This window comes from Diabrotica undecimpunctata, chromosome 5 (assembly GCF_040954645.1).
Source record: "Diabrotica undecimpunctata isolate CICGRU chromosome 5, icDiaUnde3, whole genome shotgun sequence".
Classification (NCBI taxonomy): domain Eukaryota; kingdom Metazoa; phylum Arthropoda; class Insecta; order Coleoptera; family Chrysomelidae; genus Diabrotica; species Diabrotica undecimpunctata.
The window spans coordinates 138,310,240-138,333,339 of NC_092807.1; the positions used below are offsets into that span (position 1 = coordinate 138,310,240).

Genomic DNA, 23,100 nt, shown 5'->3' on the forward strand with positions numbered 1-23,100 from the left:
TTGCTTTACCTAATACTTGAACGCCCCATATGCAAAATTTTTGGGTGATGCTCATCATCGAAAATATGTCGGCAACTTGTACAGTACAGTGGTATGGATACTCACATACGGAGGCTACGCTGCCGAGGACCCATACAGGCTGACGACGACGTTTGCGGCATATGTGGATGCGCATTCAAGTCTTTTGCTGGGGTGCGCCAACACATGCGCCGTGCTCATCCAGATGAGTACAACGGGGATCTCGAGAGGAGGTACGAGAATCCCGGTCGGCGGGTCACATTCACCGACGAGGATCTCATCCGGATGGGGAATGAGGAACTTTGATACGAGGGCCGGTTCATCCTTCAACATTTGATCGGATTATTCCCGGATAATACGAAGGAACAGATCCGGTCCGCGCGCAAGAAATCTGAATACAAGGAGTTCCTCGAAAGACTCGACTTAGTAACAAATACCGGAAGTAACGATTAATTTAATATTTTGTGTAAGGAATTATTACACATAACTTTGGTAATCATAATTTATTTAATTTATATACTTCTTTATATTTAAGTAGTTATGTAAACCAAGTTTTACATGCAAGTGTAGCATTATGAAACGTAAATAATTGTGTACAGTGGGTTCATTTAGATGTGTAGAATAAAAATTCAAAAGGATGGACAGCTAGGAGGGCTCATTTTTTTTTTAAAATGGGGTAAATTGAAATTTGTTGGTGGCGCTCGTCATCTCGAATATGTCCGCAATTTACACCGTTTGCTCGTCACGAGTGCAGAATCAAATATTTAATAATTTTATCATTTTTTACATCCATTTTTGAATACAACCCTTTACTTCAAACGTCCTAAATAGTAGAGATGTTAAAACAGTATCTATTCGTTACAAAATACTCGTTAGTAACAAATACCGGAAGTAACGATTAATTTAATATTTTATGTAAGGAATTATTATATTAACGTAATATTATTACACATAACTTTGGTAATCATACTTTATTTACTTTATATACTTCTTTATATTTAAGTAGTTATGTAAACCAAGTCATACATGCAAGTGTAGCATTATGAAACGTAAATAATTGTGTACAAATTTGAAAAGCAAGTTTTCAGATTAATATGGAAGCAAAATCTAAACGAAGTCTGATTTTGATTCTGCACTCTGCGACAAGCAAACAGTGCAAGTTGCAGACATATTCTCGATGACGAGCGCCACTCCTCAATTTCAATTAACCCCGTTTTCACGAAAAATGATTCCACAATGAAAAAGTATTTTGATTCAACAAATCCTATTGAAAAGACTGCAATTGCGGACAAATTTTCGATGACAAGCATCACCCAAAAATTTTGCATATTCACCCCTGTCCGTCCTCCTTTATACCCTACGGAGCTGACTGCCCTGGAGATCAAGACCTACTTATTCCCAAATTTTGGTGCACTATCTCGAATACGAGCGTCACAAAAAACCGCAACTTTCACCCCTTATAACCACCCTCGTCCCTCACTCCTGTCCTCACGTGCGGAAAAGTCATGTATACGACTAATTCAACATATCCCCGTATAGTTTCTCCATATTCTCGATCACGAGCTACATCTGGCGTCGGCTCTCCGTCTACTGGCATTGAATTTAAAATATCTTTGAAATTTTAACATGCATTTTATTAAATGTACAGTGTCATCAACAATAATGTTATTTTAGTTTTAATTTTATTTATGTGTATAATCTTTCAATTTCTGTAAGTATTGTAAATCTAAGTGTACGTCAGTGTTTTGAAATGTTTGTTTTTTACAGTTACTCCCGATGAAGCCATCAAATAAATGGCGAAATATTGAGATTTAGAAAAAACAAAGATTTTTTATTTAATAGACCACATACCCGATATTTCCAACATATTTATAAATTGTTTTTTAGTCGAAATAATCACGTTAAATATATATATATATATATATATATATATATATATATATATATATATATATATATATATATATATATATATATATATATATATATATATATATATATATTTACAAAACAAACAAATATCTTTTCAGTTTATTTAGTTTTACTTAGCTAGTCCACTCCTGCATGTTCACGGCCCTTTTCACGGTTCGATGTTCATGTGTTATGCGCTTTGAATAGATAGTGCCAACACCTACAGACCTCAAAAAAGTATTTTAGCACATTATTTTTGTCTGGTAGTCCTTTAATTCATTAAATTAATTAAATTAAAGTATTAAATAATAACTTTCAAAAAGCCACGAAGTAATTTTTATTAGAATACCAATATACTTTACATGTTTCTCATACATAATACTTACCAAGATACTCTGTATACAAGATTGAAAGGTTGGGGTCAGTCAGTAACGTTCTCGTTTTAAAAATTCTTGTTTTAAACTTTAAAGATAATCGCGACTCATGGAATGGTAGTATTGAGTTTTCTTTCCTATGTTTATTTCATTTATTATTAGGTATTTGGACACAGTGTGAATATTGTTTTGTAGTTAATAAAATTAGAAAGAAAAATGGCACCACCTAAAAGCATTAATTGGTTACATTTTAATAAACTTTTAAAATTTTTGCCCCAAAGTTTCAAATATATCAGAAAATACCTCCAATTTGTACTCCCACTTAAAACAAAAACATGGTGTAGTTTTAATCAAGTAAGCAAAAGGAAAGACAGCGAGAATACGAACACGAGTGAAGGCGATGCATCGCAAAGCAATGCGGTGGCTGATAAACATAAAACTGAGAATGTAGTTGTATGTAATACCGCAATACGCGTTTGAGTAAATAAAGTTTTACTTACCTTAATAAATTATTTTAGAGCATCACAAACTGCATCAAATCTTCTCCTATAAATTTACTTATGGATGATTTGGGGACTTAATAAATATTCACTAAATATCAAAGTGTTATTTGCAATTTCAGTTTGACCGATAAAGCTTCTCTCATATTAGTAGATTTTTTTTAAATTTTAGGGCTACTAACAAGTTCCAACATATATCGAAAGTGGTATTCCGACATTCTAAGCAAATTTTTTAAATCTTCAGGCTACTTGGAGTCTTTAATTAAATTCATTAAATTAGAATGACTTTCTTTGTTGAATCCAGTCCCTTGTAAACCATAGTTTTTTCTTCCTTTTTCTTGCAAAATTTTGTAGAATCCTGTCTGCTATCGATCCACACATAACTTGACATGCTTCTGCCACCAAGGTCTGCATATTCGTCACTGAAGCAAATATTTGCCGTGTAAACTCCCTTTGGATCAAAGAAAGAGCATGCTTCGTTCGCTTCGAAAAGGCATTTGATAAGCTACTGGACAATTCGAATGTTATTATAATTTCGAATTGTTTCTAATGCCCTGTGTCCGATTCTTTTCGATCGACGATGTTAAAATAAAATGTTGAAATCATGGAGCAAAATATAGTTTTATTGACAGCTACTGAAATATTATACGATAGTTGTTGTTGAGGTAAAAATCTATAATAGACTGCGTCCCAAACCAGTCCTGAAGCTATATTTATAATCTCACTAAAATGCTACGATTCATCAAATAAGTGTATTGCATAGAACAAAAAACCTTTGACTTTGGAAGCTGGCAAATATAATTTGAACCTAGGAAATGATTGCAAGCGTTTCCTCAATTATACAAGGTGAAACTATTAAAATTCAGGTAATTAAGATTAATGTAAAATTACAAGTTGATGGACTAATTTGTGATTGATCAGTACAGCATGTAAAATTAATGCAGATGCTAAAAAATATAGCGATAGATGACAAAGATATTCGTGTCAATAAAAATCTGTACTGGAATTAAACTGCTATCGTAAAAGTTGGAGACAATTATATCGACGAAATCTCCATACAACGAGGAGTCAGACAAGGTTGCATTTTATCCCCAACATTGTTTAACGTTAACTCGGGCCAGCTATTTAAAAAGGCACTTAAGAGACAGCCATAGCGTACCAAAATCAACGGGGAACTACTGACTGTAATGAGATACACGGACGATACAGTAATTTTTTCAGAAAGTATTGAAGGTCTCCAAATTCTCTTTGATCGTATTCACGAAGTAGGAGAGGAAATAGGCATTAAAATACTCAAACAAAACCAAATTTTTAGTCTTTAGTAACCCACATCCAGATGCAGACTTCAATTAAATGTAGTCTAAGTTAAAAAAGTTCACGGAACTGTCATAACGGATCAACTAGATCCAGACATAGAAATAAAACGAAGAATAGCAATAATTACTAAAACTACTTTTATGAAAATAAAGACATTTCTTTGCAATAATCATCTCAGTTTAGAACTAAGACAAAGAATGGTTAAGTGCTATATTTGCTGTACTCCCTGTTCTCCCACAAAAAGAGAAAAAGATGTGATAAATTGAATAAGAATTTGCTATAAGTATGGCATTCATTAACTCACAAGCACTTATTGACAAAATAGCTACCTACCACTAGAATGGCCATTCTGTGGATGCTTAATAACCAGCTAGTAGACAAAGAGTTGGAGCCGGATTTACGACGTGATCGGGAATATGGACAAACTATACGGGGACATGTTGGATTAGTCGTGTACATGACTTTCCTGAACGTGCGGACAGCTGAGGGTAGTTATAAGGGGTGAAAGTCGCGGTTTTTTTGTGATGCTCGTATTCGAGAATGCACCAAAATTTGGAAATAAGTAGGTCATGATGTAACTAGGCAAAATCTCCAAGGGCAAACAGCTTCGTAGGGAATAAAGGGGTGACAGACAGTGGTGAATATGCAAAATTTTTGGGTGATGCCCGTCATCGAGAATTTGTCCGCAACTTGCACAGTTGGTTCATTAGGATTTGTAGAATCAAAATCCAAAAAGACGGACAACTAGGTGCGGTCATTTTTCGAAAAAACGGAATAAATTGAAATTCAGGAGTAGCGCTCGTCATCGAGAACATGTCCTCAACTGACACAATCTCTTCAGTTCAATGTGTAGATTCAAAATCCAAAAGAGGGGATAGCTAGGTAGGGTAATTTTTTTTTTTAAACGGGGTAAATTGAAATTCGATGGTGGAGCTCGTCATCGAGAATATGTCCGCAACTTGCTCTGTTTGCTTGTCGCAGAGAGCAGAATCAAAATCCGAATTCTTTTAGATTTTTCTTCCACATTAATCTAAAATAGTATTGCTTTTCAGATTTGTACACAGTTATTTACGTTTCATAATGCTACACTTGCATGTACAGCAAGGTCATCCGCAAATGCGAAGGAGGTTTTACCCTTTCCGTATTCACAGTTCACAAGAGCAGCATTTGACACGATAGAAAGACATATTATAGGGAAATGCTTGAGGAAAATAAACGTACCTAATGCATTGATAAAAATTATAGAAAGTAATTACAAAGAGGTAAAAGGAAGGGTACAAATAACAGGGGAAAGATCGGAAGCATTTAATTAGAAGAGAGGTATTAAACAAGGAGATAGTCTCAGCCCTTTGCTATTCATAATAGTAATGAACGAATTGATAAGAAACACTAGAGTCAGAACTAATCAACTACAGACAATAATAGGTTACCGCAGATTACAACCGGTAACAATAGAGTCCTTAATGTATGCAGACGACATAGTACTAATAGCAGTTTTCGAGAATAAAATGCAGAAACTAATGGATATATGGGTAGAACAAATAGAAGAACTTAAAATGGAGATAAACGAGGAAAAAAGTAAGATAATGATAATCAGCGGCAAATGAAGATAATCAAATAAAGATAAAATGTAAAAACTCAGAATTGGAAATAGTAACAACTTACGAATACCTGGGAAGTATAATAACTAATGATGGAAAAATAGACTGGGAAATAACAAATAGAGCAAAGAAATCAAACAAGTTATATTATGCGTTAGCCCCAATAATGGGAAAAAGAGAACTTGCACGAGAAACAAGAAAAAAAATATATAACACAATAGTGATACCGACTGTGCTCTATGCCAGTGAAAACTGGACAATTCTGGAAAAACATAAGAGCAGGATAAACGCAATGGAGATGAGACATCTAAGAAGGATAGTTGGAAAGACAAAATGGGATAGATTAAGCAACGAGACTATTAGGAGAATGGCCAACCAGGAACCGATAATGAACAAAATAGCAGAGACAAATGAACTGATATGGGCATCTGATGAGGATGCAATCCAATAGAATAACAAGAAAAATTTATGAAGCAAAATACATCGGAAAAAGAAAAAAAGGCAGACCAAGAAAAAAATGGATACAGCAAGTAGTCGAGGCGGGAAAACTTAAACAAAAATCACTCGAGGAATTGAAAATAATGACAGGAAACAGAAAAGAATGGAAGAGGTGGGTAAATGGAAATTAAAATAGCTAGTCCAAATCCGACACCCTGTTAGGGTAAAAGGAAGGGGAGAAAGAAAGAAAGTATTCACAGTTTATCAGGACATCCAGACTTCTTTATTGCCTTTATTTCCTCGTTTCAGTGCAGCGTATTGAATGCGTTTCTAACATCGAACAATAGCAGAGCTGCCCAGCGGTGTTCATCCCCTCTGTCAAGCAGTGCGTCGAGTTGACTCACGATTACATCAATCGTGCTTTTCCCATTGCAAAAATCAAATTGCCTCGGAGATAAACCACCTGACGTCTCAATCATGTATCCTTTAACTTTCATACAGCTTACCGATGCACAGAAGGAGGCAGATAGGGCAATACTTTTCCCCAGCTTTGGGAGCAGTACCAATATCGATGTCCTCCAAGGCTCAGGAAAGGTCTGTGCTTCCAACAGTTTATTCATGAGATTAGTTGTAATTAAGTGTGTTTATTGAAGAGCAGAATTATTGATAATGGTAATCTGCTTTTAATATCCGCTTTAACATCCTTTATTCTGTCAAATAAATATATATATACAAGGATTTCCACAGTTATCACTGTATTCCTTCACTCAACCGTTTTCTCCAATTTTTCCTGTTTAGCCAGTCCCCTTCCTGTAGGTTTCTTCTACTCATTGCTTCGTCCACCTCATCTCTGAAAGATCTTCGGGGTCTGCCTCTCTTTCTTCTTCCTATCGGGCTCCACTCTGTTATTCTATTTATCCACCGATTTTGGTCTGCTCTTCTGACATGTCCGTACCATGTTAATCTCTTTTGTTCGATGTAGTCTATTATGTCGGAGTTCATTCCCATTCTCCTCTTAATCTCCATGTTATTTATTCTGTCTCTTCTTGTTACTCTGCAGCTTCTCCTTAGGAATTCCATCTCTGTTGCTCTTATTTTGTTTTTGGTTTTCTTATTTATTGTCCAATTTTCACACCCATAAGTGAGGATACTTCTTGTCATGGTATTATATATTCTTTTCTTTGTGTTCATGCTGATGTTCTTATCCCATAGTACCGGGTTCAATTTTCGTATGCAGTCTCTTGTTTGTCCTAGTCTATTTTTTATCTCTTCCTCCGTTGTTCCTTTGTTTGATATTATGAAACCTAAATACTTATACTTGTCTGTTCCTTTGATTTGTTTACCTTCGTCTATTTCCAGCTGTTTTATTTCTGTATTCGCCGTTGTTAGGTATTCAGTTTTCTTTAGGTTTATTTCCATCCCATTCTTTGTATATTCCTGCTCCAATTTTCTCATCATAAAACTGAGGTCATCCTCGTCTTGTGCGATCACTATTTGGTCGTCGGCAAAACTTAGCGTATATAGATATTCGTTCCTTACTGGTATACCTATTCCTTCGCACTTTCTTTTCCATGGTTTCAGGGTTTTTTCCAGGAATATTTTGAACAGGGTGGGGGATGTGGAGCAACCCTGTAGTAGTCCCTTTGTCGTCTTAAATGGCCTGCATATTCTATTGCCCGTTTTGATAGCTACTTCGTTATTCTTGTAGAGTGCTTTTACCGCGTTTATTAATCTTCGTGGAACTTCGATGTCTTCCATTGCTTCCCATAGCTTGGTTCTAGGTATTGAGTCATATGCCTTCTTAAGATCAACAAAAGCCAGATGGACGGATCTATTTTTGGCCATTCTTTTTTCTATTAGTTGTTCGACCATGTAAATGTGATCTAAGCATGCTTTCCCCGCTGTGAAACCTGCCTGGTCTTCTCCGATTTTATCTTGTATATATATTTCTAATTTTTCCTTTATGGTCTTTCCATACAGTCTGCCTATAGACGATATAATGCTGATTCCCCGATAGTTTTCGCAGTTTTTTCTATTTCCTTTCTTGTATATTGATGTCATATATGCTTGGGTCAAATAAATATTAACAAAAATAATAGCCAGATAAAAATATAATTTATTGTCATTCACCTATTTACAAACATTCTCACAATATAAAAACATGTACCTTATAAATATTACATAGTGATGTAAATATATTTACATTACACATACATAAATAGTTGACAACAAATATATATAAAGTTTCGAGAAACATAAAACACTTAAGTCATTATTGGTCCGTATTAACAAGTACCTACAAAAATAAAATTGGACTTTTCGAAGAGATTCGGTATAAAGTATTCGCCTTTATGTTTGGATCAGCCCTTCTAATATTGAAATAACATAAAAAAACTAGTTTTTACACTACTAATACAACTAAACGTTTTTACTAATAGTTTTACAATAGTAAATGTCCTCAGAGGAGAATAGAGCCACAATCATTGAAATATAATGTTCTGACACTTTAGCGCTTACAAGTATTTCTATACCTTTTTTCGTACTTAAATTGGGCATTAATCTTAAATTTGACATTTGTTATAATTGCCACGAACATTCTAAATCAACATTATGTATCTAAATTTAACTATACTTTAAGCCATATTGTCATAGTTTTGGATTATATTGTTTTTATTAGAAATGTTTTGTTATAGTTTTTGTGTAAATAAGGTATTTCAGTTGAGGTGCTTCTAAACGAGCAATATTTTTACTGCAATATGTGGCTCTAATACTGGCAACAATGGCCCAGCCATTTAAGACAAAATTGAGTACAGCAGAGGGCTCAGCAATATATATCTCAGCAACAGTATTGCCCGTAAATTTGTTCGTAAACGGGCAATACAAGCGGGTAACAATGGATGACAAAATCATACTCATCCTAACGGCTTATGTTTGTATAATAATAATTGTGTTATAATAAAAAAGAAATGATTGTAGATTCGACTTAAAAGGGCGTGAAACTTTAGACAACACTGGTTTATCATTAGCAATTTCAATCTTTTTTTCCTCACTTTTGCGTACGTAGATTATTTGTATGTTTCATCACTTGAAATCTAACATTTTTCAGCGACAACAGTCCATACGTCTTTTTTGCGTTTCGATAGTTATATATTCCGATTTCCACATTCCACAACTCAGGCCGTAAATTTATCTCTCTCGTTAATCAAATGTAGAATCCTCTTATTGGACCAATTATGAGTCATTTTATTGCTCCAAAATTTTCCAAAACAACAAATAATTCCAAAACAAAGTAAATATTGTAAGTATTTTCACTCGCCAAACGATCGTCAGGCAACTATTGCAAAACAATACGGGCGAAACCAAAAATGTGTGGTTGGCTACTATAGGCTATATGACCTAGACAAAGACATACTAAAAACACTTTTCTATATTGCATGGTCTGGCCGTTATTGTTGGCAATATTGCCAGCTACTGTGTTGCAGCCACATGTTGCGGTGAAAATATTACTCGTTTAGAAGCACCTTTATTGTTGAAACAGTTCGCTATCGTCTTTTGGTTTAAAATTTTTACGGAAATATAATAATCTAATTTTATAAACTCTAATACAGATAAATAACCACTTGTAAACATGTTATTGTTAAGAAATTATTTATGAACCCACAATTCAGATAAACAGGACCGTGTCTATTAATTAAAATATTATAAGTATGACACTACCTCTAGTAATATCGCATTTATTATACATTTATTTTATGGATACAATTTGAGTATAACTCGTTTGAACGGAAATTAAAATCAACCTATGAGTTTAAATTTCTGTTATAATTTTAGTACTACAACAAAAGTAAACTTGGAAAATAGTACACGTTCATAAAAATGAAGCCACCATAGCAAAATACAAGTAATAATTTCTTGGAACTAATTAATATGATTGTAAATATACCTGTTGATGATGCCATCGTCCTAAATTATTCTATTTCATCAGCATATTGAATGAAAAAGAATTCCCTTGTCACTAGACGCATAACAAATAATTATACATAATAAAATAAATAATATAACTTAGAGGTGCAACACGAAACGATAGAAATGGTAGAAGAATTCTGCTACTTAGGATCACTGGTAGACTACAAAAATAACACATCCAACGAGATAAAAAAAAGAATATGCGTGGCTAACCGCTGTTATTTTGGCCTGGGCCCTCAACTAAGAGCGAGAAGTATGTCAATAGCAACAAAGTGCAAACTTTATAAAACAATAATACGCCCAGTGCTCACATACGGATCGGAAACATGGGCAATGACGACCCGAGATGAAGAGTTACTGCGAGTCTTTGAAAGAAAAGTATTGAGGACCATATATGGCGGAGTAAACGAACAGGGTCTGTGGAGAAGGCGATATAACTTTGAACTCTATAGACTTTTTGGTGATGCAGATATTGTGAAGACCATCAAAATAAACCGCCTAAGGTGGGTGGGCCACGTTATGCGGATGGATGAGAGTGATCCCACTAAAATAATTTTGCTAAACAGACCGGTCGGAAGAAGAAGAAGGGGGCGACCTAAACTCAGATATCTGGACGATGTACAGGAAGATCTGAGGGAGATTGGAGTGAGGGGCTGGAGAAGACAGACACTCGATAGGGAAGGATGGAAGAATGTTTTGAAGCAGGCCAAGGCTCACGAAGGGCTGTAGCGCCAACTGATGATGAAAATAAATAATAAATTTTTTTTCTGTAAACTTTGAAAGTGGAGGGATAAATAAAAATAATACAGTAAAGAAAACTGACATTTTAAGTAAAATAACACTCAACTGTCAAAGTATTGTCAATAATCCAATATCCTTTAAAGAAGCCTGGGCGTGACACTGGCTCATCTAGGAAATTAGATTTAGTTGATGAATATTTCACATAGTTTTTACATTAAATATTTTATTTTTGGCGTTTCGATTCGTATTCGGCAAATACAAGATTCTATTCGACGCACACTTTGCAAAATGCACACAAAACAACCATTTTAGACAACTTACGTCCAAGACTTGGAGATAGATGCTGCGGTACGAGATAGACTACTATGGTGGAACAGATTTGTGAGATTACCTAAACCGCATAGGTTACAGATTTAGAAAAATCATTTAAAAACAGGCTTATAAAATCCAAACATCCTCAAATGAGCAAAAGTTAAAATAAATCAGTAATTAAATGAAACCTGGTTTGTCACCAATGATCCCCCTTAAGAGTCTGTACACATACTCACTTTAACATCGCCTATAAGAGTTTTCAAAGGAGAAATTAAAGTGATTTGTAAATATCTGAAAACCAGAAAGTCTCCGAAACTAAACAATTTTTCCCCGGAACCTTTAAAATATGGGACAGACAAGCTGTTTAAACATGCAGAATTTAGAGCAGGATAATCCACAATAGATCATTTTTATCCTCCATCTCCCAAATAATAGATAAAGGGATGAAAAGAAGATAGGAAATAAAACCTTTCGGAATCACTCCACCAAACGAATATAAATTCCAAACTACCAAAACAACACGTTCAGAATAAAATCAAAAGAGCCTCTTTCAACAGGTGTCAAGATTAACAAAGGACTAAAGCAAGAAGCTGTTTGTCACTGACACTCTTTAAAATCTATCTAGAAAAGGCTTTAGAAATTTGGAAACGGAAATGTAAAAATATTGGTATATTTCTCAATAATACAACGGTGTACACATTATGCTTTGCAAATGACCAGATTACAGTACACCGGATTACAGAACGGAATACACGTGTATTGGTGGACAACAAGGAGGAAACGTACGAAGGTATTAAATACAAAAACAACGACGGAAGAAGAGTAATAACACAGCTGAATAGCATATTGTATGATAGAAATATACCAAAAGAAAATAAACACAGAATATATAACACCGTCATAAAAAGTATAAGAACTGATAGCAGTGAGGAGGGCAAATGGTTGCTTTTCTAATCAGCGTAAAGCTGAGCAGGGAAGGAAAAAATCCTAGGTAACGAGTTTTGCACGGAGATTCTTCGAACTTTAAACCTCTTTACTCTTTAAACCGTCCCAAGACCGCTGGGTACTCCCAACAATGATTGGGTGTGTGTAATCATTGATTCCACCCCTCACGAGATAGCCCTGTTAAAACTGAATCTAGCGGATCTAGACTGGAGATAGTCGATAAACCCTCCCCAAGTCGTGAGACACCGTGGTGAAGGCTGTAAGGCCATAGGGTGACAGTGTCACAGACGGTTCCTTTAGTGCAACAACTTGCACCCCATCGTATTTATTCTTACCCTCTCAAGCGGAACTCTGCGAGAGGTGGATGTCTTTCCCTAGCTACTTATGGGACTAATATGGTAAAAAAGGGAAAAAGAAAAAACTCAGGGTTAACAGGTTCCCGAAGGCCGAAATGCCAGGAAACTCTAAAGCCAAAACCACGGTTCCTAAAGCCTAAGGGCAGGGAACTTCTAAAGAAAATCCGAACGATGAAAGACCAGGAAGTTCTAAAGAAACCTCCCATGCTGAAAGGCAGGGAACCACAAAGTCGGTCAGAGTAACAGCGTTGGAAGATGTTGATCTATCTGGCAGCTCTAAAGCTAAAATAAATAAATAAATAAATAAATAAGGTGGTGAAACAAGGCCGAGATTACATACAAGCCAAAATGGCTGAACATAAACCATTGGAGGACATGACGAAATAATAAACTCAGAAGGCCGAACGTCCAAAAAGGTCAAGACCACTCGAAAGTCAACGCAAAGGGAACAGGCGAAAACCGAGGATGTGACTTTCAGCGAAGCTGCCGCTTCTGTTAGGGTTGCGACAGTACTAACAGGATTTTCAGAAGCCAAGATGGATGTCGCATGAACATATTAAATATGATGCCGACTTTCTAAAGTCGGCATCATTATCTTTGCAGAGTATCGCTTATTACATGTGAAGGCCTATGGTGCCATCAGCGAGAACTGACCAAACGGAAATAAGAATTACTTTTAATAAAAAAAAACTCACTTTTATTCCGCCAAGACCCAAACTTTCGCTGTCGTTAATCTAGCTAATCAAATGTTTGTGACTTGAAATTATTCTTTAATTTAGTAAGGACTGATCTGAATTAGAAATTTAGATCTCCTTTTCACAATAGATACTCCAGAAAGTTTGAGAAACTGGCTCAAATTTAACCGAACATGAATTATAAAATAGTTTGTTTTTATTATATAAACATTTCTACCTGAAACAAGGACTTGTAAAGGGCCAACAACGTATTTTTGTTGGTTTAATGGCTGTTTGTCACATTTTCTAGCATTTAAAAAAGAATATTTTTGCACAATAAAATCCCCTTTCTCCAGTTTTAAAATAGTAAAGTGTTCACCAGTGAGAAATAACCAATGTAGAGTCTCATTTCGTATAGTGCTACCATAGTAAAAGGGCTAGAAAAGTACGCGACCAAAATAATACTTATTCTCCAGATCTTAGTAATGTTATTTAGCCCCTTTGATTTTTTCTGTAGCATTCAATTCTATTCATTAAATTCTGTACGTAAATCTGTTTGGATGATATCCTTCAGTATTCACTTCTTTCCTCTCATACGTCACGATCTGACGAGCTGTTCTACCCCCACTACCAAACGCTCAAAAAATCAACCTTAGAAGTCTTCTCGAAATTCTCGAAACACACAGATCCCAAAAAAGTACTGAAACAATACATCGCGAATTACCTATCGCATTTATTAAGTGCCTCTTTTCGAGCGTTATTACTGAGTTTTGTGAAATACTCAGTTGCATACCTTGTGCCTTTAGACGTAAGATAAGTTAGATAAAAATATACTCCGTGTAAATGCGCCATTAACCTTCGCTGAGACAGTGTAGAAGAACACGAAAACGTTAAGAAAAATAAATTGTTTTTGAAAATGATTTGTTAACAATTTAAAAATCATTGTTTTTTTTATAAATGATTCTAACAAAATTTGCATATTCATAAGAGCTTATTTATAACAATTGTTACCTTTACAGCTTCTTCAACAGAAGAGGAATATAGAAAAGCTAATTTTAATGTAGATTTTAAATAAATGTGTACTAAATTCAAAGTATCTACCATAACAGCATAATATCGTTTACTTTTTGTTGTTGAGATATGTATAGGTATACAAAAATATTTATATTTTCTATAACCTAATATTGCCTTTTTGGAAACTACTTTATTCTTATACTCCTTTGCTTATTCATGTTCGTCAACATGAGTGAAATGTAAGAAGTTAAAAGATCGTCCATTTTGTAACCTAAGGAGGTTTCGCACAACAATTTTGATCCCCTAACTAAGTTTCCTATGGTCATATGGAAGTACGTGTTGCCGGAAGACCAATTGGAAATCCTGGTGAAGGGATGCGTTACCAAAATATCCTGGAACAAATATATACATATTAATTAAAAGAAACTAATTTATAATTTTGAGTTTTGTCTTAAATATCCACAAAAATATTGAGTGTAAAATTATTTTTTTGGATCTATTTAGCAGTGTGTAAGATTCATATAAATATAACTGATTATAATTCAATCAATTTAATAAAAATATTAATAATATTTTAACTTTGGTTTAGAGGGTAGCAACTGCAGTTAAATTGGCGAGAAAAACAGTATACAATATACGAAAAAGAAAAGAAAAAAATCCTGTTTTATTTTATCCGAGATAAAACAGAACTCGTTTAAAAACGAAAACTACTGATTTACCTAAGGGTAATAAAATGGCAATTCGAAATACAATATATGACATGTACCAGGATAGTAAGTAAATCAACTTTCTGTTGAGAATTACGAGTAGTAGTTAATATGTTATAGTAACATATTAAAATAAATAACTTTTTAAAGAAACATGTAATCCGTGAAGAATTGATCAATGAGCTGCAGGCTAAAGAAATTGTTTCTATAAGTAAAAGATCTTTGAGTAGAATATTAAAAGATTTGGGCTTTAATTTAAAAAAAGATAATCATCGAAGAGCTTTAATTGAAAGAACTCATATTGCAGCACAACGGGCATGTTTCTTACGTAAATACATGGAAAATAGAAATAGAACATATCCACGAGAAGTTGTATTTTTAGACAACACGTGGATTTTTTTAGGGGAAATAAAATTATGTGCAGGATGACAACAGCAGAAGTGTATGTAAACCAGGTGGTTATGATAGAAAAATATTTATTGTGGTTCATGCGGGTTCAGCAAAAGTTTTTATTTCAGACGCCAGTTTGTTATTTTGTTCCAAACTTTTGACTGCAGATTATCACGGTGAAATGAATAGTACAATATTTACTAAATGGATAAGTACACAATTACTTCCTTATTTAGAACACCCATCTTTGATTGTCATGGACAACGCACCCTACCATAGTGAAATCATAAATAAACAACCTTCCGCTAAATGGTTAAAATTAGACATTATAGATTGGTTGAAGAAATACAATGTTAATTTTGATGAACAACAGTTAAAACCAGAACTGTTACAATTGGCCGAAATGAGTCGACGAAAAAATATACTGGGGTGCAAAATTAACCGGACACTCAATTTTTTTTGTTTTTTGTTGGTGTTTAGATGGAAACTTGTTTAATTTGTTTGAAATTGTATTTTATGCCTTATTAACGACAAGTTTTTTCTTGTTTGAACCTGTTTAGATGTTTTTTACGAACAAAAACACTTTTACGCATACGTTTTGTTATTAATGTGAAATATTGGCTTAGTATTAATTTAAGTTTATTGTGGTACTGTACCTGATTATAAGTTCGGCTGTAGGTTTTTGATTGTCTCCTGTTTAAAACTTGCATTAAAAAAAATTATGACACCAGAAGAAGTAGCACAAGCTATTGCTTTACAGGATGATGGGCGGAGCATTCGTTACATCGCAAATGCTTTAGGAATTTCTCGAAGTACAGCGTTTGATGCAATACAAAGATTTCGGGAAACAGGACAATACACTAGGAGACCAGGTCAAGGTAGACAAGGAACCACAAGTCAAGTTGAAGATCGCTTTCTTAGGTTACAGGCGTTAAGCGATCGTACATTATCAGCACCAGTACTTGTTCAACGATTAAATGATGTCTATTGAAACACAGTTTCCGTTTATACCGTTCGAAGACGCTTAAATGAATATGGATTAAGGTCCAGAATACATGTCACGGGACCTCTATTAACAGCAGATCATCGGAGGCAACGTTTACACTTCGCTCGCGAACATCTTAATTGGAGTGTTGACGATTGGAGTGCTGTGCTTTTCACGGATGAATCAAGATTTAACAGATACTCATCGGATGGACGGCATAGGATATGGAGAAGAATTGGTGAACGTTATCAGCAATGTTGTTTTGCTCCGAGAGTTTAATTTGGTGGAGGTGGTATAAGGGTGTGGGCAGGCATTTCCCTAGAGGCTCATACAGAACTTGTTACAATTCAAGGGGGCAGTTTGAACGCTCAACGGTATATTCAGCAATGTTTGGAAGATCCTGTAGTGCCATTTGCTCCATTTATTGGAGAAAACTTTCGTCTAATGCAAGATAATGCTCGTCCGCACATCGCAAGAATAACACGGGATTACTTGGATGAAGTTGGAATTCGTTTATTACCATGGCCGCCAAGAAGTGCAGACTTAAATCCAATAGAGCATGCATGGGATATTCTGGGACGACGTATTCGACGTAACCATGGTGAATTTGAAACCATGAATGATTTGGAGCAAGCAGTTTGTGACGAATGGGAGCAAATCCCTCAAGCAGACTTTGCTACCTTGATCCGAAGTATGCCTGATTGAATAAGGGCCGTAATTAGGGCTCGTGGAGGTAATACACTCTACTAAACATTGTTTTCCATAAAAATTGTTTATATTAAAATAAAAAATAATATTTTTTCTTTTTATTGTTTATTGTTTTTTCTGAGTAACATTCTTGAGTTGTAATAAATTTGACTTTTAAATTTTGTCTATTATTTAATTGGAAACATCTTAAACTCTTTTAAACTCCAGTTTTTAGGAAAAATCATGTGTCCGGTTAATTTTGCACCCCAGTGTATATAGACTGAACGGCAAAAAAAGTGGCCACGCTATAAATTTCCGAAAATAAAAATTCAGTGGAAGTTTTATGCACTGTAGCTGTAATTCTGCGCCAAAATTTTAAAAAGCAAAACTAACATTTTACATTTTATTGATTCAATAACGTCAAAGTTTGTACTATAATCCGTGATCGGAGCAGTAGTCACTTTCTATCACTTGCTGTTGCGTGAAGTAAATTTCCTATGACGCATGGGTAAAGAAAAAGAACCATGGACTTAACTGTAGTCAATATTAATCTGAAATCGTAGATCGATTTTGGATTGTTTCATTCGTATTAAACTTATCCTTATTCCTTATGTCATTTTTACAAAATTTTACCGATACTGACTCGACAAAAGTTTCATTTTGTTGAATTTGCACGTCAAAAGTTGAATTTTGACATGGAAAATCACGATATTATAATCGACAGGAATATCGACCCCAATGGTAGATAACATCGACCCAATTGGTAGATAAAAATCATTAAAATACCTTTACTTATACACAAGACTAAAACTATATTTTATAACTGATACTGTGACTGGGAATTTGGTGTTTTTTTATTAAGATAAGAAAATTTATGGTCAATTATAAAGATAATACCGAGTAACAAATTGGAAGACTAGATTGTAAAAATTCCCACGATTGTAAAAATAAAAGACCAAAGTTCAAAGACCAGAACCAGAGTTTTTAAATTTTTTGAACAGTTCAATTGTATTTATAAATAATTAGGAAACAAATATTTTTCTTTAAAATGTAAATAACAAACTTGTTTGCTGAACTTGATTCCGGTTATTAAAGAAATCTTATATAATCATAACAATGTAAATCGTAGTTGTTCCCACAGGTGTAATTATATATCCTGTTTTAAAATAATGATATGTGTATTTAGCTTTATTAATGTGTTTTGAGTTTTTTAATTAAGATTATTAACTCTAATAAATAATATGATTGCGTTATAAATGAGTCACTCGAGTTTTAATATTTGCTATATACGAGAACTCATTATTTTACATCCAAAAATACCATTTAGTTTCACTTATAAGATTGTTAATGGATCTTCTATTAAAAAAACAAAATGAAATATTCTGACTAATCTTGGCTTGTTCAGAGCAGATTTTTAAAACATTATTGTATCTATGTATAACATACTACGTGAATAAAAATTTATCATTCGTTGACAACTCGACATATCAAATACAAAAATTGTAGGTACTTCAACAAGTTACAAAAATTCGCATAGAGACAAAAATTAGTAAGAATATTCAGCACACCATTATAAATAAAAAAATCACTATTGATCCCATAAAAAAGTTATTTACTTGCAAATATGGCTTTTTTGTGTTTTTCCGCAAAACAGCAAGTTTTATCATAAAAATACATTAGACAAAAATTATCTATAAAAATTGTCTTTATACTTTTGTGGCTAAAGGTCGGTACACATATACGAGCCAAACGATATGCATACGGTATGCGAACGCTATATTTGTTAATGTGTACGGCAGAAAAAACCGCTTGCGTACTGTTTCATCGTGACTCGTCGCGAACCAAATTGTTGCGGTTTATTCCACGACTTCAAAGGAAGCTCGTCTTTCAGTTTGGATGGCGCTTACTAGACGCAGCGAACATTTTTATTGTCTCATCAAATCGATATTGTGTGAATGACGTGTTCCTTCCTAGAGAGACGTGAGAAAATATTAAACTGATTATTGTACATATTTTTATTTTTGTTAAACAAGCAAAAACAGAAACATAAATCAGTACCCAAATTATAAATAAAATGAATCATTTCGCACATGTGTGTTCGTTGTTGGTTTGTCGCTTTCCATGGATCGAGATAAGTATGCGATCAGTACGATGTAGAATATTTTTCAAGGATCTGTACGCGTACGGTACGTATACTGTTTGGCTCGCATATGTGTACCCACCTTAAGAGTTACCGTTTCGGAAATATAACGATTACAAAAGTTTAAAGAAATATCTCGAATTCAATAGAAACTTAGTTTTTTTATTACATTGCCGTGATTTATACAATCAGAAGCTTTGGTACAGTCACAAAAACAGTAGCAGCGTAAAGATTATTGTTTAGTGCTTGGTAAACCTCATGCAACACAAAAAACACAGCATCAATGAAACATTTATTAGATAAAAAGTCGAACTGATTTTGTGATAAAATGTTGTTTTCAACGAGAAAGGACAAAAGTCGGGCTTTTATAAGTCTCTCAATAATTTTGGATAGTACCGGTAGTAAGACAATAGGTCTATAATAATAATAATAATAATAATAGAGTTTATTTATAACAAAAAAATTCGTTACAATATAAATTTAAATATTTTATACAATAAATAAACCCAGTTTCTCACAGAAGTTGTTCGTCACATGGACTACAACTTGTACGTGAGGGTTGAATTTTTTTTTTTAACATATTCGCACAAATTACAATTATAAATTTTTAAAGTAGTAACATACAAACTGTTGACAAATAACAAATAGTAAAACATAATATTTAAAAATATAACATTTATATGAAATTGAAGCTCATTAATAGCTGTTCATGACTTCATGCAATTTATATCTGTTACCATGGATCCATTGTTTTAATTTTTTTTTAAATTTTTTATAGTTATGTATTATTTTGATGGTAGATGGTAAGCAATTAAACATTTTTGGTCCCAAAAAATCAATGCAACGTTGGCCAATGGTTTTTCCTTTTTTTTGGTACTAATATCGTTAAGTTTCTATTTCTAGTTTGATATGTATGGTGGGTACAATTCAGAAATGATTTCTCTCTGTGTAAATATACTAATGATTTGTAGGAGTACAACTGGTTTAAATCCATAAAATGACTGTCTGTGAATAATTGGTCCACTGAAGATCTTATACCCCTTCTATATATTATTCTAATTATCCAATGTTGTATAACGTTTAGATTTTTAAGGTGAACACTGTACGCTCCACCCCATCCAATAATCCCATAGGTTAATTGTGATTGTACCAGAGAATAGTATAAAATCTTTAAGTGGTGAACATCTAAGAAGTCGCGAAGATATTTGAATTTTGGGAGTAAACCTCTTATAGCTGCAGGTATTAGATTTTTCACAACCCTTATGAAGAGAAATAATAATGGCTGCCTTTGGGCACTCTAGAAATATACCTTTTTCAAAGGAATCATTAATTAGTGAGACCAGAACTTCCACCACATATTTTGGGAGATTTGAGAAAAATTTTATGGATAGTCCATTAGTACTACTGGAAGATTTGCTTTTGATATTATTGATTGTTTGGATGAGTTCAGATTTATCAACTGGTCTTATAAAAAATGAATTGAAACCTTTTTCGAATTGGGGAGATAGGAAATGGGATCTTGTTGTGGCAAAATAGTTGATGTTATATTTTAACTCACATTAACGAAGTATTAATTTAGATTTTCAGGGTTTGGAAGGGAAAATGTTTGAGCTGTGTTAGTACACTTTTTTAGCTGTTTTGATAGGTTACTCGGTACTTAGTGATATATTTCGTGACAGAGACGTTAATAGTAAATTTTCTGATGTACAGTAGTGAACGCATATTCTTGGCTGATATGCGGATACCTTTGGTAGTCCAGGGTTTGTGATGATTTGGCTTAATTGTAACTAAAGGAAATGCCTTATTAAAAATACAGACAAGCTTATCTTAAAAATCACTGGAATTACAGTTCACGTCTACAGAAGGAAAGTGTCACCCAGAAATCAAGAATAAATTTTGGAATTTACGAAAGTTCTGAGCTAAAAAAATCTTACCTAAGCATCAGATTTTCGAGGAGGAGTTGCTGAAAATGTTAATCTTGGTATATACTGTTTCATGATTGGATAGTGCCGCATTAATAATTGTAGAACGGACATCAAAAGGTGAGAAATCTGAGACAATATAATCAATTACGGTAGATGTTGTTTTAGTAATTCTTTAGTAATTCTATAAACAGAATGCGCATAAACAGTACGCAAGAATGAAATTTTTCATGATCGTGTGGAAATTTAGATTTGTATCCTTTGTTTACCCTAAATGTTATAACACCTTATCCGTGGTCCAGTTTTGTTTGTCTACTAAGAATGTCTTGATGGGCCCCTAGACGAGAAGCAAGTGACCCTGTAAGTTTCCTTGTCGTATATTCTTCTATTAATTATCCGTTAGTTTTCTATTAGGGTTGTGCATTTGTCTGATTGGAGAATCTTCTGCAACTGGCTGAATGACTAATGTCTATGCCATAAAAAAAAATAGGAAGTTATATTTTGTTACCGGAGAGAAAACTTATTTGTAGATAGAATGAGGATGCCACGATGACTCTGAAAAGTTAGTGTTACGTAGACTTAAGACTCTAGGATGAAATTGATGAGTTGAAAACTTTGCATAAGTGTTGAGGTACTTGTACGTTGTTTTTGCTGGTTATGACATTCATAAAATTGTTGGATAGCCTATAATTTTAACGAAGTTAGTCTAAAACGATAAATAAAATTTGTTTTATCAACCATCAACTTCGAGTTTTTTCGAAGGTAATTAATTTTCCTTCACTTGAAAAAACGTTTCTTGGCTTATTTCAGATTCCCGTGAATATGCTCTGAGAGCGAAAGTACTTAGGCAAGATTTAATAAAAAACTGTGCTCGATATCTGCCTTTTATTTGATTTAAGTTCATTTATTCGAGCATTCAACTATACGAGGGTGGATTGATATAAAATTAGCCTTTGATAGAAAAAACAAGTTTTTTGGAATTAAATCGATTTATTTCTCAACGTAGTCGCCTTTTAGCTCGATACATTTAATAAGACGATGTTCCAATTTTTGTATCCCATCCGAATAGTACTTTTGCTCGAACTCTTCAAAATACAAAGTTTCAGCGACGATTTCATTTGTTGCGAAACGGCGTCCTCCGAGCCATTTTTTTAGGTTTGGAAACAGGAAAAAATCGCTGGCGGCAAGATCTGGAGAATACGATGGGTATTTAACCAATTCATAGTCCAGTTCGTGTAATTTTGCCATGGCGACGGCCGATCGGTGAGCAGGTGCATTGTCTTGGTGAAAGAGCACTTTTTTGCGTTCAAGACCGGGGCGTTTCCGACGCAATTCGGCATCGAATCGATCCAATAGTGCTGCGTAGTACTCACGATTGATTCTTTTTCCTTTTTTCTAGTAGTCGATGGGGATGATGCCCTTCACATCCCAGAAAATAGTCGCCAGGTTTCATCAACGGTGATAAATTGGCGAAAAAAATCCTTCGGATCGCGCCGTATCATCGCCAAAAGCGTCTCCGAAGTGGTCACACGTTTTTGCATTTGATTGATTGTCAGCAAACGCGGCACCCATCGCGCGGATAGCTTTTTCATATCCAAATGATGGTGAATGATGTTGTGTACGTGTTCGTAGGAAATGTTTAGGACCTCTATTAACTCGAGGAGCTTAATTCAACGACCTGCCATAATCATGTCATGGACTTTGTTGATCATTTCCGGCGTGGTGACTTCATTTGGCCTCCCGGGACATTCATCATCAAAAACACTCGTACGACTACGAACAAATTCAGCTTTCCAAAATTTTACTGTTGCTAGCGAAGGTGCAACCTCACCATAAACTTCGTCCGGGTCGGCTTTGATTTGCACATTCGTTTTACCATTTTTGTGGAGGAACTTAATCACCGAACGATACTCGACTTTTTCAATTTCTCCGAAAACACAAAATTTGCTTGCCTTTGACGGCTGTAAAAACCAAACTTTTTTTTTTTTTTAATTTTAAATTTTCAGACTTTATGTCATGAATGGCAAATGTCAACGTATATAACGTACTATCATTCGGTATCAAGTAACGCCATCTGTAAAAGGCTAGTTTAATCTATCCTC

At 34.3% G+C, this 23,100-nt stretch overlaps 1 protein-coding gene across 1 annotated transcript in view; it reads right to left on the reverse strand.

Moving 5' to 3' along the window:
- Positions 1-8,257: 8,257 nt before the first annotated feature.
- ck (unconventional myosin-VIIa ck) overlaps positions 8,258-23,100 on the reverse strand; it is a 215,250-nt gene continuing 200,407 nt past the window's right edge. Inside the window, exon 22 of the mRNA XM_072532811.1 lies at positions 8,258-14,559. Coding sequence (XP_072388912.1) covers positions 14,353-14,559 — 207 coding nt within the window. The 3' untranslated portion in view covers positions 8,258-14,352. The remainder of the gene's footprint in view (positions 14,560-23,100) is intronic.